Source organism: Girardinichthys multiradiatus, chromosome 10 (genome assembly GCF_021462225.1).
Source record: "Girardinichthys multiradiatus isolate DD_20200921_A chromosome 10, DD_fGirMul_XY1, whole genome shotgun sequence".
Lineage (NCBI taxonomy): Eukaryota > Metazoa > Chordata > Actinopteri > Cyprinodontiformes > Goodeidae > Girardinichthys > Girardinichthys multiradiatus.
In genome coordinates, this window is record NC_061803.1 from 1,056,070 (window position 1) to 1,076,909 (window position 20,840).

General features: G+C 42.1%; 1 protein-coding gene across 1 annotated transcript; it reads left to right on the plus strand.

Annotated features, from left to right (window-relative positions):
- Nucleotides 1–1,377: 1,377 nt before the first annotated feature.
- lcmt1 (leucine carboxyl methyltransferase 1) lies at nt 1,378–14,348 on the plus strand. Its single transcript, XM_047376199.1, has 11 exons — nt 1,378–1,736; nt 4,487–4,578; nt 4,767–4,888; nt 5,034–5,110; nt 7,852–7,913; nt 8,035–8,137; nt 8,587–8,707; nt 9,894–9,995; nt 10,124–10,215; nt 13,745–13,842; nt 14,020–14,348. The coding sequence occupies exons 1-11, from the start codon at nt 1,651–1,653 to the stop codon at nt 14,040–14,042; spliced, it is 978 nt and encodes a 325-aa protein (XP_047232155.1). The 5' UTR covers nt 1,378–1,650; the 3' UTR covers nt 14,043–14,348.
- Nucleotides 14,349–20,840: the final 6,492 nt, after the last annotated feature.

Consider the following 20,840-nt stretch of genomic DNA (forward strand, 5'->3'; position numbering starts at 1 on the left):
TTAATTATTAAATAACTTTACCTTATCTGTGTTTTTGCTCTATTTTCTATTTTATAATGCATTATTTACATTTTGTATCAGTGGATAAGAAAACTATACACACCTCTGGGAAAATGCCAGATTTGTGTGATGTAAAAATTTGACAAATCATTTTTAAACTTTCTATTTTCTGTAGTTGAAATAATTTACTTTGTTCAAATGTCTAAAGATTTTTTTTAGCAAACATTATTTTCCCCAACAGATCCTCGTATTTGTAAAATGTTTATTTAATGGTTAAAATAAAAGAATAAAAGAAATTCATTATTCTTAAAGAGAAAACATGTTGAAATGAAAGGATCTTATTAAACTGAAAACTAAAACTGTTGATTAATGTACAGTGGAAGAAATAATCTGTTACCAGAAAATATAAAAATTAAATATGTTGTACAAAATAAATACTGTAGTGCACATTAAATATGTGTGGTTGTGTATATAAAATGGATCTCAGAAGCCTGTTAAAATGCTAGCTTTTTGTTATGTAAAACGAGAAAATGTTGAATCTCAAAATGAAGAAAAAAATTAAAGGAACACATTATAAAAAAACAACTTAATTTTGGCAAGGAGAGTATTTTTCTGCCACAGTGATCAAGATATGGACATCAATGCTCACAATCTGTTTATGTGTGGATACATCTGAGTAAAATATTAGTAATGCAAGATACACTTTAATTTAGATTTAAAACAGAAGAAGGGTATACAGGTCCCTTTACTTTTATGATTCTGGTGTTTGTAAAATAGTTATGTCAACTTCTTTTGATATTGTAGCTCCAAAATCATCCATAAACACTGAAATTAGGAAATTATTAACGGAGGCAGCATCTCTAGTCCTAATATTCACCATTTATTGGTTTCCTTCCAGAATAACAGGAAGTTACTGGAGTTACTGGGTGGCAGAAAACAAGGTGTTCTGTTATGTCATGGTTTCCCAAACAAAATCAACAGTTTTCCACCTCAACTCAAATTTACCAACTAGATACACTTTATACCAAACTTTAAACCACATATCTTTGACTTTTGAAAGAATCAGTCATAATGCTTGTTTTCTGCTTTGGGTTATAATTTTACCAGAACGTTAATATCATTTTTCTTATTAATAAGAAACCTACTTAATGAAGTGTCATTGTTCTCTTTGTAATGTGGGGATTTTCAGATTAAAAGCCGAGAACGCATATAAAACCACGGGTCGCTCTCACGATCACCTTAGTTTATGATTGATAAAGAAAGCCTGAAATTTCGCCTGAAATGTTTTTAACAAACGCAACGCAAAAAAAATATTTATTGAGTCTATTAACGATATAAAATGATGCGTTATTATATTGAAATAAATAAAGCCAACAACCGGAAGTACATCGTGTTGTTTTTCCGGCTGTAGCTTTCCACACATTTTCTGTTCCAAGTATCTTTTTGTTAACCCTAGAAATCTAATTTCCTTCCTTCTGTTGTTGTTTTTCTCCAACTCGTAGAGTGTTAATGTTTCAGGAGAAGCTCAGCAGCAGGGCGGTGTCGTCTGTCCGCTGAGCTGCAGCAGGAAGCTAGCTAGCCCGTTAGCTTCTGGTATCTAACCAGGACGATTTTAATGCTGGCTCCATAACTGTGACACTGGGATGATCAATGGCAGCTCGGCAGCCCTTCATAGACACGGACACCGCGGATGAAGCCGTGAGGGCGACCTGTGACGACGCAACCATCTGTAAAAGGTAAGAAAGCGGAAGCAGCTAGATAATGTCACCTTGATGTTTTTCATGCCTGTCAAGGGTTTCTCTAATTGTTACAACCAGAAGGTTTAATATTTTTCATGGGATTTATGCGACAGACCAACACAAAGTACAACGTAACTGTGAATTAGAAGGAAAATTTTACATGGTTTTAGGTCTGGACTTTGACTGGACTATTCCAACAGATCAAGACCATTCTACTGTTAAATGCCAAGCTAGTTCAAGCTCGGCCAGATAGGACGGAGTGGGTCTGTGAGAAGCAATTTTCATTGAGTAACAGAATCTCAAATATCAGAATCAGCTTTATTGCTAAGTTCTTACATACAAACAAGGAATTTGACTCCGGTGCACTTTGCTCTCTGGTTTTTGTTTTTGCAGAATATACATATTTACAATATACACATATATAATAAAAAGGTGCATTTGCAACATCTGTATGCTGTTGTTTTGTACTCTATTAAATGTTCATCAGAGAAACAGCCTGGGGGAAGAAACTGTCTCTGTGGCGGCTGGTTTTAGTGAACAGTGCTCTGTAGCGCCACCTGAAGGTAAAACTCTAAACAGTTTATGTGCAGGGTGTGTGGGGTCTGCAGAGATTTTAGCAGCTCTTCTCCTGACCCTAGACCTGTATAAGTCCTGGATGGAGGGAAGGTCAGCTCTGATTATTCTCTCTGCAGTCCTGATTATTCGTTGCAGTCTGGACCTGTCCTGTTTGGTGGATGATCCAAACCACACTGAGATGGATGAAGACAGGACAGACTGAATGATGGCAGTGTAGAAGATGACCAGCAGCTCCTGTGGAAGGTTGAACTTCTTGAGTTGCCTCAGGAAGTACAGTCTCTGCTGGACCTTCTTTCGAACAGTGTCTATGTGTGAAGACCATCTCAGGTCCTCAGAGATGGTGGTTCCTAAGAACCTGAAGTGGTCCACGGCCGATACAGTGTTGTTGAGGATGGTGAGGGGGGTGTATGGGGGTGGTGTTCTCCGAAAAGTCCACCACCATTTCCACAGTCTTGAGTGGGTTGAGTTCCAGGTGGTTCTGACCGCACCAGTGGACCAGCCGATCCACCTGCTGTCTGTATGCAGACTCATCACCATCCTGGATCAGTCCAATGACAGTGGTGTCGTCTGCAAACGTAAGGAGCTTCATGGACGAGTCCGATGAGGTGCAGTCATTTGTGTACAGAGAGAAGAGGAGTGGGGATAGAACACATCCCTGGGGGGCACCAGTACTTATTGATCTGGATCGGGAGAAGATGCTCCCCAGTCTCACCTGCTGCTGTCGGTCCATCAGGAAGCTGTTGATCCACTGACAGGTGGAGGCTGGGATGTTGAGCTGGGTGAGCTTCTGGTGGAGGATGTCTGGTATGATGGTGTTGAAGGTGGAGCTGAAGTCTACAAACAGGATCCTGGCGTACGTCCCTGGGTGGTCGAGGTGTTGCAGGATGAAGTGTAGACCTAAGTTAACAGCATCATCTGCCGACCTGTTTGCTCAGTAAGCAAACTGCAGGAGGTCCAGCAGGGGGCCTGTGATGTCCTTCAGGTGCTTCAACACCAGAAGCTCAAAGGACTTCATGACCACAGACGTCAGGGCTACAGGCCTGTAGTCATTTAATCCTAGGATGGTGGGTTTCTTGGGAACCGGGATGATGGTGGATCGTTTGAGGCAGGAGGGGACCTCACATTTCTCCAGTGACTTGATGAAGATCCTTGTGAAGATCGGAGCGAGTTGATTTTCACAGGCTTTCAGGCATGATGGGGAGACGTTATCAGGTCCTCCAGCTTTCTTTATTTTCATGCGCTGAAAGAGCCTGTTTACATCTTCCTCAGAGATCTTTAGTGCAGGCAGAGGATCTGAAGGTAGGAGGTTGGTAGCTTTATGGGAAGAACTTGTTCCTGAGAACTTGTTACACAATAGATTTATTGTGTAACAAGATAAAGTACAATGGGTATGAATACATCTGCCTCATTCTGTAGGAGGTTCTTGAGGTTTTCCTATTACTGATGCTAATATCAGTGGATGGCTGTAATATGGTACTATAGACTCTTTGGGTGTGAAAACATCCATGTTCTGGAAAAGTAAAATATATTTGCTGAAACAAAAGCTTTTTTTTTTCTTAGCTGCCTCAGTTGATCTGGTGGTGGAGACGTTTCTGGTGACTTACATTCATTGAGTTTTAAAGCTCTGCTCTGCTTTACACTCAGCGTCTGAAGAACAATCGTTCCACCTGTAAAGGTGATGGGGTCTGCCTGGAGCTGTTGAATGACACAAGGGTGAAAGGTCATATATTTTACTCTTCTTACACAGCCACAGCAACACTCCAGTGAGGCCTGATGCCACGGTTCCATTACTCTGACCTCTTTCTACTCCCAGCAAACAGAACAACCTTTAAATTCCCATCAGGGAACCCTTCCAAAGGTTCCACTGTCAGAGTTGTAGCTAGATAATGTTCCCAACGAGTTCCCTACAAGTTACACAGTGACAGATCCCGCTCACAACTAGGAAACAACGGTGGAAAGCTCCCCACATGTTTCCTTGTTAGCTGAGGTGGTTGAAAAGCATTAGAGTAAATGCTCTGCTGCAGCTGCACACTGTTTACTCCTTGGATCAGTTTTACTTGCAGTCATGTCAAAGTTCTGGGAATAACCGTAGACGAGGTTATGCTTGGGTAATAAATGATTATCAGAATAACCTTTTTCACCAAGTTTGTGAAACCTTTTCTATTTTTTAGGTTTGCTACCAGTAAAGGCTACTGGAAGGACTCGTGTCTTCAGTACTTTGTGAGAAATGTAGGCGAGCGGAAGGCGCCTGAAATCAACAGAGGTAAGTAGTCTGTTCCTCAAAGCTTTTTCCTGTTTCCTTTTTCAGGCACAATCCAACCGTCTACATTTATAAGTCACAGGTTTACCCATAAATATAATGCGCACAACCCTGAGGGATTTTCCATCATGGCTAATGCACAGGAGCCTTTCTGACAGCTTGTCTTTAACTCCACTTGTTTGTTTTGACAGGATACTATGCCCGGGTTAAAGGGGTCAACCTTCTCCTTGATGCATTTCTAGAGAAAACAGAAGGTCACTGTCAAGTAATCAACTTGGGTGCAGGCCTAGACACCACCTTTTGGAGACTAAAGGTTTGCAGTCTCATACTTTGCTGCTTTAGCCTCATCTCATTTTCATTTTTATCTCAAGAAAACCAATGTTTTCTGTTTTGCTCTTAACAAAGTGAAGCGATTCCAAGGCCCGGATCCAAAGTGTGTGTATGTGTGTATTCAATAGGATGAAAACTTGTTGCCACGGAAGTTCTTTGAAGTTGACTTTCCAACTGTTGTGGCCAGGAAAATACACTCCATAAAGTAAGCCTGCTGCTGTTATACATGTGTTAATTAAGGTTTGCTTCACCCACCATCTCTGCTTACAGCTTTTCCAAGTACTTTTTACACAAACTGAAAAAAATAGTCTATAGTTTTCCCTCCTTGAAAATAACGTAACGTTTCCAGAATGAGCATGAAGCTGTACCAGTGCGTTTGATTTTAAACTCAGATTTCCAAGTGGGAAAATCAAACCTGCTGACGTTCCTACTTGGAAAGTCAGAGGTCTCTGAGCCACCCTGAAATCAACATGGCAGCTGCAGCTATAACCTCTTTCTCTTTGTATTCAGATGTCTTATTTTCTAGGTTCCCAGTCAGAAAGACACCCAGAATGCCTCTGAAAGTCAAAATTACAACTAGGAAAGTCAGATTTCCGAACAGCCTTGAATTCAGTATCCAAAACGGCTTCCACACATAAAATGTCGTGAAATTTGTAGGTATAAAAGAATTAGTAGCGAATCTGCCAGAGGCAGCCTTAGTGTTTTACAACCTGTTTGTGAACATGTTCCTTTAATGGTTGAATGCATGAAATCAGAATCAGTTTAACTGTCCAGGTTCTTGTGCACAAGCAAAGAACATGACTTTAGTGTCTGTTTCTCTCTGCATCCAGACATTTAAATATTAATATATAATCTTTAGAGGAGATGCAAGAGGAAAGAAATGGAGATAAATACATTTGAATCATCTTGATACTAATAACAGCACCACACCTAACTGGTGTACCTTCCCATCAATGCTGAAACGGTCTCCTTGTGATCATGTTCCTTTAGAGTTCTAACTCACAGAACTGTTGAGGAACACAAAGTTATTAGCTTGTGTTTCTGTTAGCTAGCTCTGCAACAACTAGCACATCCCACTGGGTTTGTTTCCAACTTGCAACTAGAAGGCGTCCCATCGACGTTGACCTCATATCTTCCTGAATACTAGTGGTGTAATGTAAAGGAAAGGCTGTCAGGGGGCGCCAAAGTCTCATTTGAAACAATGTTAGCGAATATAGGTGCTGAAGATGAAGGAAAGGAAAACTGATAGACCAACTGTATTATTTGATAGTTATCTATAGTGATATTAAGCAGTTAATAAAAACATGTACCAGAATGCTTCGTTTCTTCTCTGTACAGTGCTCTTGAAAAGTAATCATACCCCTTGACCTGTTTCACGTTTCTTCAGGCTACAGTCACAGACCTCGCTCTATTTTATTGGGATGTTATGTGACAGTAAATGAAAGGAAAACCCACAAGGTTTACATTTTTTATGTGCATTTAACCCTTTATAATTTGTAGAATCACATTTAACTTTAATTTAAGCCAGAGGTCCATGTTTCTTCCAGCTTTGCCTGAAATGTTGAGACTGCATTTGTTGAGAATCTGTGCTTTAACTAAACCAAACTGAAGTAAGATGCAATTTCTGCCCATTTCTTTGCAGACTAGTTAAGTCAGTCAGTTAGGATGGAGATCATCTGTTAACATTGGAATTAGGTCTGGGCTTTGACTAGGCCATTCTAACCTATGAATCTGCTTTAATCTAAACCATCCATTGTATCTCTGGCTGGGTGTTCAAGGTGTTTCTCCTGCTGGAAGGTGAACCTCCACCTCAGTCTCAGGTCTTCTGCAGCCTCTAAGAGGTTTTCTTCCAGGATTGTCCTGGATTTACCTCCATCCATCTTCCCATCAACTTCGACCAGCTTCCCTGTCCCTGCTGAGAAAAAGCATCCCCTCAGCATGATGCTGCCATCGCATCAGATTGATGTGCACTAATAGGTGAAGATGTTGGCCAAACATTCTAATATTTGGTCTCATCTGGACAGAGCACCTTCTTCTTCATGTTTGCCGTTTCCCCTACATGGCCTGTGGTATCTCATGGCTTTCTTCGTGCCACTTCTAAAAAGTAGGGTTGCTTTTTAAAGGATTCTTCCCTTTGATTTGAGCAGAGCACCTTCTACACGTTTACTGTGTCTCCTTCATGACTTGTGGCAAATTTTAAAAAGAACTTCTTCTGGCTTTCTTTCAAAATGGTCTTGTTCTTTTCACTCTGCCATAAAGGCCAGATTTTTGGAGAGCAGTTCTGAGGGCAGATTCTCCTACCTAAGCTGTGGATCTCTGCAGCTCCTCCAGAGCTACAATGGACCTCTTGGCTGCTGCTTTATTTAATGCTCTCCTTGCCTGTCCACCTGCAGACCTACCATGTCTTGGTAGGTCTGCAGGTGGTCCATCCTGTCTCCATGTTCAGATGATGGGTTGAACAGAGCTCTGGGAGATGTTCAAAGCTCTGATATTGTTTCCATCTCAAGTTTTGTTCACAGAACAGTTACACTGAGACTAAATTACACACAGCTGGACTCTATTTACTGATTAGGTGACTTCTTCTGAGTTCCTTGTTGTTGGGGTTTTATTTATGGGTTTCAGAGTGAAGGGGACTGTTTACATCACACTTTAGATTTGCTGCATCTCATCAAAACCCTGAAGTTTGTGGTTGTAACATGGAAAAAATGTGAAAAAGTTCAAGTGGTGTGAATACTTTTGCAAGAACTGTATAATTAAAAGTTTGTTGCAGTTGCTTCTGTAGATACAAAGCCAAAAATGTATCAATTTATAATTGGTTCACACATGTTTGTGATGTGGAAACAGAAAGTTGGCTTACGGGTAATAAAGAAAATAGTGGTGTTCTTGTTTGTGGTCCGTTTTCTTGTTCCATTGAAGCTCTTTTTTTTTGTTTCGACCTTTGACTAGGACAAAACCACCTTTGTCCAAACCCATCATTGATGTGCACTCCACCGACTCATTACTGCTAGGTGCAACTTATTATTATTATCATTATTATTACTCTCCATATTATTACTGTTAACAATATATTTCTATGGATTTAACCGCTGAATGTTCTGCATTTAAAGACTGGTGCTTGCGTCTCTTTAGAGTCCCACGTCCTCGACTCGGATCGTTACTGCATCCTCGGAGCAGACCTTAGAAACATCTCAAGCTTGGATGAAAAACTGAAGAGGTTCCAGCTGGACCCAGAGTAAGTGAAAGAAATCTTTAGAAACTGTGTGGAAGTTAACCTGAGATCAGTTTGGTTTTATGAAAACAAGCGTCTCTGCTGCTGCCTGTTAGTTGACAGATGGTTTCTCAGCATGTCTTTGGAGGTCCAGGAACTGCAGCTTATTGTTGACTGTGAGCAGCTGTAGATAAAGCTCACTATAAAGAATGAGTGACTGGCTGCAGTGTAAGGTCAAAAGTCATCTGGAGGCTGATTTGAGATGACGCCACACCCACTGTGTGTGTTTTCAGTCCCAAATAACACAGACCCCCGTATGCTGAGTCATACTTTCTGTAAAATGCATCTAAATCTGTTGTAATTAATTTGTTCCCAATGGGAAACTATTTATAGGAAGTTTTATTTGGATCTTTACAGCAACACAAAAACGCAGAAAAAGAAAGTGTTTAATTATATGTTCTTCCTGACTGCAGGTTGCCTACACTGCTCTTCTCAGAGTGTGTGCTGGTTTACATGACTCCATCACAGTCCTCCAACCTGGTTCACTGGGCTGCAGAGACCTTCCACACTGCCATGTTTATTAACTATGAACAGGTAATGAGCACAAATGCATCTCAGCTGTAATGTAATCATTTATCATTATGTTGCCTTGAAAACCTATTTGCTTCCTTACAAATTTCCTCTGTTTTTGCTTCACAACTAATTGTTTCAAGACATCAGACAAATAGAACCTGAGTAAACACAACAAGCTGTTTTCAAATCATGATTTTATTTATTGAGGATCAAACTCTTTCCAAGCCAACCTCACCCTAAATGGAAAACTAATACCTGCTAACGAGTCTCTAACATCACTGTGGAGGAGTTTACACCCACTCTGTTTTCCTGAATTGCTTTATTTCAGACATATTTGACGATTTTTCCAGCATGAATGGCCTGTTTAAAGCAACTAAATCATACCTACGTCTTGACTTTGACTAGGACATCCCAAAACCTTTGTTTATTCTTTGTTTTGAGCCATTCAGAGGTGGAACCGCTGTTGTGCTTTGGATCAATGTCCTCCTGCAGAATCCCGGTGTTCTGGAGCTTCAGGTCACACACTAATGGTTGGATCTTCTCCTTCAGGATTTTCTGCTTGTCCAGTCTCTCTTTCTTATTGTTGAATCATGACCTCTGACCTTAACCGAGGCAGTGCAGCCTGCAGAGCTTTAGATGTTGTTCTGGGCTCTTCTGATGAGTCGTTGATGAGCTCAAGGAATAACTTTGGTAAGTTGACCTCTCCTGGGAAGGTTCTCCACTGTTCTGTGTTTTCTCCATGTGTGGATGATGGTTCTCTCCGTGGTTCTCTGGACCTGAACCCTTACTAGACTGATAAATGTCTGTGAGTTTGTTTATCATCTGTTCTTGAACTTTTTTAAATCAGAAAAAGTTATGTTGCTTTTTAAGAGGTTTTGGTCTACTTCATGTTGTCAGACAGGTTCTACACTTTGCGAGGTTGGTTTGCAGCTTTTTATTTTAGAAAATGAAATTATCATTTAAAAACTGCTTTTGTATTTACTCAGTTCATGTTTGATATAAAAATAATTTCTGAAACATTTAAATAAGACAAAAACAGAAGGCATATGTAAGGGGGTAAATACTTTTTCACACCACAGTAGGTTGAATGATTTAAATAATATTCCCAGGAAACACCTGGAAGTAGAACATCTAATCTGAGTTGTGGCTTTGTGTTAAATTGAGAAGAAGAGAACTTTGTTGAGTGGCCCTTGGTCTGTTCGTCCAGGTGAACATGAGCGATCGATTTGGCCAGGTGATGATTGAGAACCTGCAGAGACGCCAGTGCACACTAGCTGGAGTTGAGGTCTGTCAGTCTCTGGACTCTCAGGTGACTTCCAGCTTCATTCTCAGTGCTTCTGCAACCACCCAGAACACCAGCAGTCTGTTAAATGACCCGATCAAACTTTTAATTGAATCTTTTTAGATGACAGGGAACCTTCTGTTTGGTGTTTGCAGAAGGAGCGTTTCCTGAAGACAGGCTGGGAGCATGCCAATGCTCTGGATATGATGACGGTCTACGGTGTTCTCCCTCAGGATGATGTGGCAAGGTAGTATCTGCTGAACATGCTGCTTTTAATTTCCAGTATCTATGAGGGTATTAGGTGCTTCTTAATGCACATCGTCTAACATTTACACATCTGTAAAGGTACCAGTTGATCAGGGAGATCAGGAATGAATTTCAGTAATCCAAAATTTGTGTTTTCCTGGATATAAATATGACCAGCCTATATTCAAAATGGGAAAGAGGAGGGATCATATCATTCAGGTAAGGCAGGTGGGTGTTTGTACTTTTATAGTTCAGGAACTAGAAAGTAACAGCTCGTCTAAATCCATTTATATTTACAGTTGGAGCCATAATTATAAACTTTAAACCAACTGGAACTGTGACAAACAAGTTTATCTTCCTCTTCACATGGTGAGGATGACCAAAAGGTTCCCTGTTAGAGAACTTCTGCAGCATCTTAGTGTCACCAAGTCTCCATAACAACCATTAAATGTCTTCTACATGACATGTCTGTGAGGGACCGGTGCAAAGAGGATTGGGTGGCGGACGAAGGTGGAGACCTCAGCGGCCCGATCCCCGGATGCTTATGTCACCTCGCTGGGGGGGAAGGAGCTTGAGTTTGTGCAGGAGGTCGAGAGATATCGACTAGAAATAGTCGGGCTCACCTCCACGCACAGCGTGGGCTCTGGAACCCGTCTCCTTGAGAGGGGTTGGACTCTCTTCTACTCTGGAGTGGCCCACGGGGAGAGGCGGCGGGCTGGGGTGGGTTTGCTTGTTACCCCCCAGCTCAGCCGTCTCGTGTTGGGGTTTACCCCAGTGGATGAGAGGGTTGTATCCCTGTACCTTCGGGTTGGGGAGAGGTCTCTGACTATCGTTTCAGCCTACGGGCCGAGTGGTAGTGCAGAGTACCCGGCCTTCTTGGCATCCATGTCGGGGGTGCTGGATAGTGCCCCTCCCGGGGACTCCATTATTCTGCTGGGGGACTTCAACGCCCACGTGGGAAACGACAGTGACACCTGGAGAGGCGTGATTGGGAGGAATTGCCTCCCTGATCTGAATCCGAGTGGTGTTTTGTTATTGGACTTCTGTGCTAGTCACGGGTTGTCCATAATGAACACCATGTTCAAACATAAGGGTGTCCATCAGTGCACTTGGCACCAGGACACCCTAGGCAGGAGGTCGATGATCGACTTTGTTGTCGTATCATCAGACCTTCGGCCGCATGTTTTGGACACTCGGGTGAAGAGAGGGGCTGAGCTGTCCACTGATCACCACCTGGTGGTGAGTTGGATCTGCTGGAGGAGGAGAAAGCTGGACAGACTTGGCAGGCCCAAGTACATAGTGAGGGTCTGCTGGGAGCGTCTGGCGGAGCCCTCAGCCAGGGATGTATTCAACTCCCACCTCCAGGAGAGCTTCAACCAGATCCCGGGGGATGTTGGAGACATAGAGTCCGAGTGAACCATGTTCTCCGCATCTATTGTTGATGCTGCTGCCCGTAGCTGCGGCCGTAAGGTCTATGGTGCCTGTTGCGGCGGCAAACCGGTGGTGGACACCGGCAGTAAGGGACGCTGTCAAGCTGAAGGAGTCCTATCGGCTGTGGTTGGCTTGTGGGACTCCTGAGGCGTCTGACGGGTACCGTGGGGCCAAGCGTGCTGCGGCCAGGGCTGTGGCAGAGGCAAAAACACGGGCCTGGGAGGAGTTTGGTGAGGCCATGGAGAAGAACTACCAGTTGGCCTCGAAGCGATTCTGGCAAACCGTCCGGCGCCTCAGGAGGGGGAAGCAGTGCTTCGCCAACACTGTTTATAGTGGGGGTGGAGAGCTGCTGACCTCGACTGAGGACATTATCGGGCGGTCGAAGGAGTACTTCGAGGATCTCCTCAATCCTGCCATCATGCATTCCCTGGTGGAAACAGAGGCTGGGGACTCGGGGCTGGACTCTTTCATCACCCAGGCTGAAGTCACTGAGGTGGTTAAAAAGCTCCGCGGTGGCAAGGCTTCGGGGGTGGATGAGATCCGCCCTGAGTACCTCAAGTCTCTGGATGTTGTGGGGCTGTCATGGTTGACACGCCTCTTCAACATTGTGTGGCGGTCAGGGACAGTGCCTCTGGACTGGCAGACTAGGGTGGTGGTCCCCCTTCATAAGAAGGGTGACCGGAGGGTGTGTTCCAACTACAGGGGGATCACACTCCTCAGCCTCCCTGGTAAGGTCTACGCCAGGGTATTGGAGAGGAGAGTCCGGCCGATAGTCGAACCTCGGCTTCAGGAGGAGCAGTGTGGTTTTCGTCCCGGCCGTGGAACACTGGACCAGCTCTATACCCTCTACAGGGTGCTCGAGGGTTCATGGGAGTTTGCCCAACCGGTTCACATGTGTTTTGTGGACCTGGAGAAAGCATTCGACTGTGTCCTTCATGATGCCCTGTGGGGGGTGCTCCAGGAGTATGAAATCGGGGGCCCTTTATTAGGGGCCATTCAGTATCTTTACAAGCGGAGCAGGAGTTTGGTCCGCATTGCCGGCACTAAGTCGGACCTGTTCCCGGTGCATGTTGGACTCCAGCAGGGCTGCCCTTTGTCAATGAGAACATAAACTTCTAGAACAATTATACAATTATTAATATAGAGATAAGATTCACTTTATCATCCCCCTAGGAGGAAATTAAATAGTTTCAGCAGCAGGACAGGTTAAAGGTCAACCTCTAGTAAGATGATATTAGGAAGGATCAATAAATCATAAACAATAATAAATAACCATGAATACAAAGTGAAAAAAATACAAACATTATAGTACAAAAGTATTTACATATTTAGACTGTAAAATGGTTAAAAAAAACAAATCAACCTTTCAACTCCTCTCCTCCCCTCCACCAGCTGTGCCAGCAGCAGGCTCTGCTCCTCTGTTCAGCTCAGTTTTCTCCACCCTTTATCCTCAAATTTGTTAAGTTGTTTCACCAAATCAAACCTCTTCATACCAGAAGGAGATGACAGTAAAATGTGTGTGTCCACATTAATATCAGATAGATGAAGTAGGAAAACAGCCAGCATGATTGGAAAATCAGAATAATGATTAGCATCTAAATAAGGTTCAAACATGTTGATGCTGTGTGACAATTCATTTAATCTTGCTAAGTTTCATCATCAGGATTTAAACATTTCTGAATCCAGTCTAAATTCTATCATCGGTTCATTTCTCTCCACTGATTACTGGGAACACATTTGTTTTCTTATAACAGCCAATCACAGCTCTTAGAAGGCAGCTTCACACCTAGCAACGGGGTCAACCACACCCACTCGTTGTCTCCTCCTCAGCTGAATCACTCTGAAGCTGAGACTCCTTGGCAGGAATCTTTAGGCTACGTTAGGAGCTCTCTGAGAGACTCTGAGGATCTTTGAGAATACAGGACCAGGTTTTTAATACGCTATTTGTTTCTTAGTGAAACATTTGAATTGAAATATCTTGCCGGCATCAAATGGAAAATCAGTTCCTCGTTTCCATATCTTAGATGTTAATCTTGTTTAAATTGCATCATTTCCTCTTGACAAGTTGAAGTGTCAGTTGATGAATTGATCTTTTGCAGAATGGAGCGTTTGGAGTTCCTAGATGAGAATGAGCTGCTGCAGCAGCTTCTTCAACACTACTGCATCTGCTGGGCCACCAAGGACAAACTCAACCTGGGTAAAACATGTACCATGCCTTCATGTGAGCCGTGGTAAGACGTCGGTCTGTTCCAGAACATTCTGGGATTACCACGGCGCCTTTTAGCCCAACGTCTAATTTAATTTAGCTTACTCATATGTGGTAAATCTTTTACTGTCCTTATTAACCAGGACGGGTCGTGTTCTGTTTCCTCAGGTCTGTCGCAGTTGGCGTTCTGACCCAGATGGGTTTGCCACAATCAGCAGGAGAAGATCCAACCCAGGAGGCAGCACGAAAAGGAAGCCGTTTGTTCTGCTTCAGCTTCTCACCTGGGATTGTTGAGATGCTAGAACTCATGACATCAGCATTATTTGATTTCATGTAGAAGCCAGTTTGAGTTTCAGGTGGAGACACCAGCAGGTCTGTGAGGAAGATTGTTGTAACACTGGTACCAGAAAAATGAAACACGAATATTTGAGGTTCAAATGTTCTTACAGAGTCTGTTCATCTGATGGAAATTAAACACAGAGATGTGAAGAATATCATTTATGTGGTGTTTATTGATGTTCATGCTCTCTGCTCCTTACAGACCTCCTCAAAAGTATTTAACTGAATTGGGATGAATTCATCTTATATTACTTCCGGTCAGAAGAAGCATGTTGGTCACATTAACAGATTACTATCAACCTCAGTGTACCAGGGGTATGAATAATTTTGGGCTTAACTGTAGCTGTTTTAATGGGCCTGCTGTCAGCCTAAAACCACTTCCCAAGGTTAAACATGGTAGTGGCGGCATCATGCTGTGGAAGGGAAGCTAATCAGAGTTGATGGGAAGATGAAGCTAAATCCAGGGTGAAAACCTGATAGATGCTGCAGAAGACCTGAGACTGGGTGGAAGTTCAACTTCCAGCTGGAGAACCACCCTGAACATCCAGCCAGAGATACGATGGATGGTTAAGATTAAAACAGATTCATGTGTTAAGATGACCTAGTCAAAGTCCAGACCTAAATTCCAGAGATGCTCTCCAGCCAATATGATGAAAGAATCTAAAGAAGAAGCCAAAATGTTCTCCTCTATTTTCAAAGCTGGTAGAGAAGCACCTCAACAGATTTGGTTCTACAAAGTCTTGACTCAGGAGCTGAAAATAAATGCTTGCTGCACTGTTCAGATTTTTATTTCTAAAAAAACTGCATCTTTAATTTCCTTCTATTTCACAGCTATACACTGCTTTGTGTTGCTCTGTCGCATGAAATCCTAATAAATTACTTTCAAGTTTGTGGTTTTAATGTAAGAAAATGAAAAGTTTGAGGTGTTTGAAGACACATTTTGTTGCACATCTAATAACTTTTTAGGCAGATAATGTTTTACTTAATCAAGAATCTGAGAGACTCTCATCTTCAACTGTGTTCTGGGATTTATGAATCATGGTAAAGGCTTCTGGATGTTACCAGTCTTAGAGTTATAAACAAATGCAGGAAGCTGGAGGCTCCTGATAGAGAAGGAATCTCTGGGTGTGTGAATGCATGCTCCTAAGAGTGACATACAGGTCCTTCTCAAAATATTAGCATATTGTGATAAAGTTCATTATTTTCCATAATGTCATGATGAAAATTTAACATTCATATATTTTAGATTCATTGCACACTAACTGAAATATTTCAGGTCTTTTATTGTCTTAATACGGATGATTTTGGCATACAGCTCATGAAAACCCAAAATTCCTATCTCACAAAATTAGCACATCATTAAAAGGGTCTCTAAACGAGCTATGAACCTAATCATCTGAATCAACGAGTTAACTCTAAACACCTGCAAAAGATTCCTGAGGCCTTTAAAACTCCCAGCCTGGTTCATCACTCAAAACCCCAATCATGGGTAAGACTGCCGACCTGACTGCTGTCCAGAAGGCCACTATTGACACCCTCAAGCAAGAGGGTAAGACACAGAAAGAAATTTCTGAACGAATAGGCTGTTCCCAGAGTGCTGTATCAAGGCACCTCAGTGGGAAGTCTGTGGGAAGGAAAAAGTGTGGCAGAAAACGCTGCACAACGAGAAGAGGTGACCGGACCCTGAGGAAGATTGTGGAGAAGGGCCGATTCCAGACCTTGGGGGACCTGCAGAAGCAGTGGACTGAGTCTGGAGTAGAAACATCCAGAGCCACCGTGCACAGGCGTGTGCAGGAAATGGGCTACAGGTGCCGCATTCCCCAGACCTGGGCTACAGAGAAGCAGCACTGGACTGTTGCTCAGTGGTCCAAAGTACTTTTTTCGGATGAAAGCAAATTCTGCATGTCATTCGGAAATCAAGGTGCCAGAGTCTGGAGGAAGACTGGGGAGAAGGAAATGCCAAAATGCCAGAAGTCCAGTGTCAAGTACCCACAGTCAGTGATGGTCTGGGGTGCCGTGTCAGCTGCTGGTGTTGGTCCACTGTGTTTTATCAAGGGCAGGGTCAATGCAGCTAGCTATCAGGAGATTTTGGAGCACTTCATGCTTCCATCTGTTGAAAAGCTTTATGGAGATGAAGATTTCATTTTTCAGCACGACCTGGCACCTGCTCACAGTGCCAAAACCACTGGTAAATGGTTTACTGACCATGGTATCACTGTGCTCAATTGGCCTGCCAACTCTCCTGATCTGAACCCCATAGAGAATCTGTGGGATATTGTGAAGAGAACGTTGAGAGACTCAAGACCCAACACTCTGGATGAGCTAAAGGCCGCTATCGAAGCATCCTGGGCCTCCATAAGACCTCAGCAGTGCCACAGGCTGATTGCCTCCATGCCACGCCGCATTGAAGCAGTCATTTCTGCAAAAGGATTCCCGACCAAGTATTGAGTGCATAACTGTACATGATTATTTGAAGGTTGACGTTTTTTGTATTAAAAACACTTTTCTTTTTTTGGTCGGATGAAATATGCTAATTTTGTGAGATAGGAATTTTGGGTTTTCATGAGCTGTATGCCAAAATCATCCGTATTAAGACAATAAAAGACCTGAAATATTTCAGTTAGTGTGCAATGAATCTAAAATATATGAATGTTAAATTTTCATCATTACATTATGGAAAATAATGAACTTTATCACAATATGCTAATATTTTGAGAAGGACCAGTATATGGTACTAAACCACACTGGTCCAAGCGGTGCAGCCCAGGCCCAGACGGTGGAAGGTAGAGGTCCTCGGTGTGAAGATGAACAAATGCATGTTTGAGCTCCACCCTGCCTGGTGGAGATGTTTGGGGTGAGCTTTTTTGTGTTTGTGGGGTGTGGAGCAGTTACTGGGAATGATGGAGCAAGCGGTGTCCTCCAGCCTGCTGTGGATCATGTTGTTCAGTCAAATCAGGTAAATGATTTGAATGTTTTCTCTGCATGTTAATGTAAACCTTTTGTGTATAATTTTCTTATTTTTATCAAATATATGATTACATCTTTTTTTAACGAATCATTAGTGGAGCAGAGGACAGCTTAGATTTATGTCTTATTCCTAATCAGCTAGCATTGATGTTTTTGTCTTCGGTGCAATCCAGATATTTAAGGGTTAAAGGTCAAGACTAGGCTGGATTAACCCACCTCAGAGGGATCTGCTCTTATTACTCTGTTTATCCCACATCTGCAAGGCAGGTTCTCTTATCACCTCTTTATAACATCATTAGTAACAGAGTAAAGTCCCGGTTTATTGCAGTGGAGACACTTTAACCCTGCAGTGTCTCTCAGCATCTACCTGTGGAGGGATGGAGCTGCCGCTGCCACAGACGCAGGTTGGAGCGATCACCAGCTGACCAAAGTAAGACCCAATCATGGAAGCTCGTCTTCGTCCGAACTCGGAGAATAAACGCACTCTTTTGGAGGCATGGTGAAATGTGTAACAATCCTGAAAAAGTTTCTACACCCTCTGATCTTTTGGTTTTTTGTAGGAAATGTTAGCGGTGCCACCAGGGCATTTTCAGAAATGCTTTTTCATTTTAAGAATGTGGCTGCATTGTTTGACTCATAAATGAAATTAGTAATCAATCATCCTATTTGCATTTTAATTTTCTTCTTCAAGACTGCTCATTCTTTCACTAAATGAAAATGAAAATGAAAAAGACATTTGAGATTTATTTTTCAAAATGTACCCCAGCAAATAGATACCAAAATTCAATTTGAAATGTAAAATTTGAAAATGAAAAAGCATTTCCAGAAATGCTTTTTCATTTTAAGAATGCGGCTGCGTTATTTGACCCATAAATAAAATTAGTAATCAATCATCCTATTTGCATTTTCTTCTTCATGACTTCACATTTTATTCCATAATCAAAAAGAAAACAAAGCAGACATTGATTTTTCGTTTTCATGGTCAGCCTGCAAAGTCCTGCCCAGAACTAGAAAATGAAAAATCATTCCGAGCTACGGGCGCAGAAGAGTGACGTCAGCAGCTGCTCTTCCTCAGCTCCCTGCTGACCGAGCTACCCATCTTGTTCGCTAGGGGGCGCTGTGCACGTCTGCAGTGCATTACATTGCAAACATGCTGAGAAATTGATTGATTGGCAGGCTGTGACTGCCACCAGAACTACCAGTTCTTCCTGCCACCAGAACTACCAGTTCTTCCTGCCACTGCCACAAATTGAGCTCGGTCCTGCTGCAATTCAATCAATTTCTCAGCACGTTTGCAATGTAATGCATTGCAGACGTGCACAGCGCCCCCTAGCGAACAAGATGGGTAGCTCGGTCAGCAGGGAGCTGAGGAAGAGCGGCTGCTGACGTCACTCTTCTGCGCCCGTAGCTCGGAATGTTTTTTCATTTTCTAGTTCTGGGCAGGACTTTACGGGCAGACCACGAAAACGAAAAATCAATGTCTGCTTTGTTTTCTTTTTGATTATGGCATAAAATGTGCAGTCATGAAGAAGAAAATGCAAATAGGATGATTGATTACTAATTTTATTTATGGGTCAAATAACGCAGCCACATTCTTAAAATGAAAAAGCATTTCTGAAAATGCTTTTTCATTTGAAATATGGTAACGATTTGCTTCCATAAACCTGACCAAGTGCGAAAAAGTATTCACCCCCTAAACCTGATAACTGGTTGTTCCACCCTTGGCAGCAACAGATGCCATCAATGAGTCTCGACTGTAGAAGAATTTTGGCCCACTCTTGTTTACAGAAGTTTTTCATTTTGGCCAGACTGATGAAGGAACGGCATGTTTAAGTTCATACCAAAGCATCTCAATCTTATTTAAATCTAGAAATTGACTAGGCCAGTCCAAAACTTGAACTTGTTGTTTTTTAAAGTTATTCAGAGGTGGACTTGCTGTTTTAGCAGGTTCTCCAGGTTCTGAAGCAGCAAATCAGCTCCAGACCATCACACTACCACCACCATGGTTGACTGTAGGTGAGATATTGTTTTTCCCATATGCTTTTATTTTTACATAAGGTCACACGGCTTCTGAAAATGTCCACAGGATATTTTCCCAAACGTCTTGGGGAATCATCAGGATGTTTTTGGTGAATGTGGGAAGCTCCTCTGTGTTTTATATATATAAATATATATATTTATATATATATATTTATATATATATAAATATATATATATAAATATATATATATTTATATATATATAAATATATATATATAAATATATATATTTATATATATATATTTATATATATATATTTATATATATATATTTATTTTTTTGCAGCACAGGAGGCCTTTTTTTTGATAGTAGGTAGATAGGAAAGAGGGGGGGAGACATTCGGCAACGGTCGCCGGGTCTGGGACCCGAACCTGGGACAGCTGCACCGAGCACATGGTCACACGTTTAAGCCCTACACCACCAGCGCCGCAGCCTTCCTTTGTGTTCTTATGGGTCAGCAGTGGTTCTGGTCTTGAAACCCTAGACAGTCCTCCATGAGCTCTTTGAGTAATTTTGGTTAGTCAGCCTCTCCTGGCAAGGTTCTCCACTGTTCCATGTTCTCTCCATGTGTGGATGATGGTTCTCACTGTGGTTCTCTGGAGTCCCAAAGCCTTAGAGATGGCTTTTAACCCTTTCCAGACTGATAGACGTCAGAGACCTTGTCTCTCATCTGTAATACTGAACACAGGCTCTGTTTACGTGATTTCTTGGTTCTGCAGGTCTGGTACTCATCAGGTCTGGTGTTGCAGGTGAAATTGGCCCAACATTTCTTTATCACATTAATTCATTATTTAACGAGGGGGGGGGGGGAATATTTTGTACTAGGGCCAGGTTGGTTTGGATAGAAGATCCCTTAATAAACAAAATTATCATTGAAAACTGCTTTTTGTGTTTACTCAGGATCTGATATTAAAACTTGTTTGATCATCTGAAACATTTCAATAGTACAAAGGATTTGGGTGATTCTCCTCTGAAATGTGCAGCTTCTGGCTATTGGAGAAAAGCAGATGAAGATTGAGCTGTTTGGACATAATTACAAATATTATTTAGAGGAGTCAAACCTAAGAACACTGAACCAATTGTCAAGCATAGTGGTGGCAGCATCATGCTTGGGGATGATTTGGACAAAACTACATGGAATTATGAAAATGATGGTCTACAACTAAATGTTTTAACTTCAACACCAATTCTCCACTAGTTGGAGTCTGGACTCAACAGTAGACTAACGTGACGGTTCTGGAACGGCTGTGAAATCAAACCTTAATAAACTGGTGTGCTCTATGCTTAAAAGCTGGATTCAGTTTAAATGAGCTCTACTTTTTCTGCCAAGATGAATGGTCAAAAATCTCGCAGGAATTATAACAATAGTTTCTCTGTATACAAATGTTAGTTTAATAATGTAATATTAACCCCACATTTTTCATGTATCATTGGACCTACATGTTGAATTATGAATTTACCCTGGAACCAGAAATCAATCATTAAATGCCCAAAATGAATTTGACCTTCATGCCTTTCATACTTTTGATTTGTTGCAGTTTGTGCCGCTCTTATCTATACAGACTTCCCTCAGTTATTGTAGCCTGACCTGTGCAAGCAAACACAGCTTAGATGATGATTTTTAGGAATAAATAACAGTTTAA

Excerpts from the sequence above, each read along its gene's own strand:
- lcmt1 (XM_047376199.1), top strand. The coding sequence starts at position 1,651 with ATGGCAGCTCGGCAGCCCTTCATAGACACGGACACCGCGGATGAAGCC. Across the intron at positions 5,111-7,851 it reads AGGAAAATACACTCCATAAA|GACAAAACCACCTTTGTCCA; the intron begins GTAAGCCTGCTG and ends ACCTTTGACTAG. Across the intron at positions 8,138-8,586 it reads AGGTTCCAGCTGGACCCAGA|GTTGCCTACACTGCTCTTCT; the intron begins GTAAGTGAAAGA and ends TCCTGACTGCAG.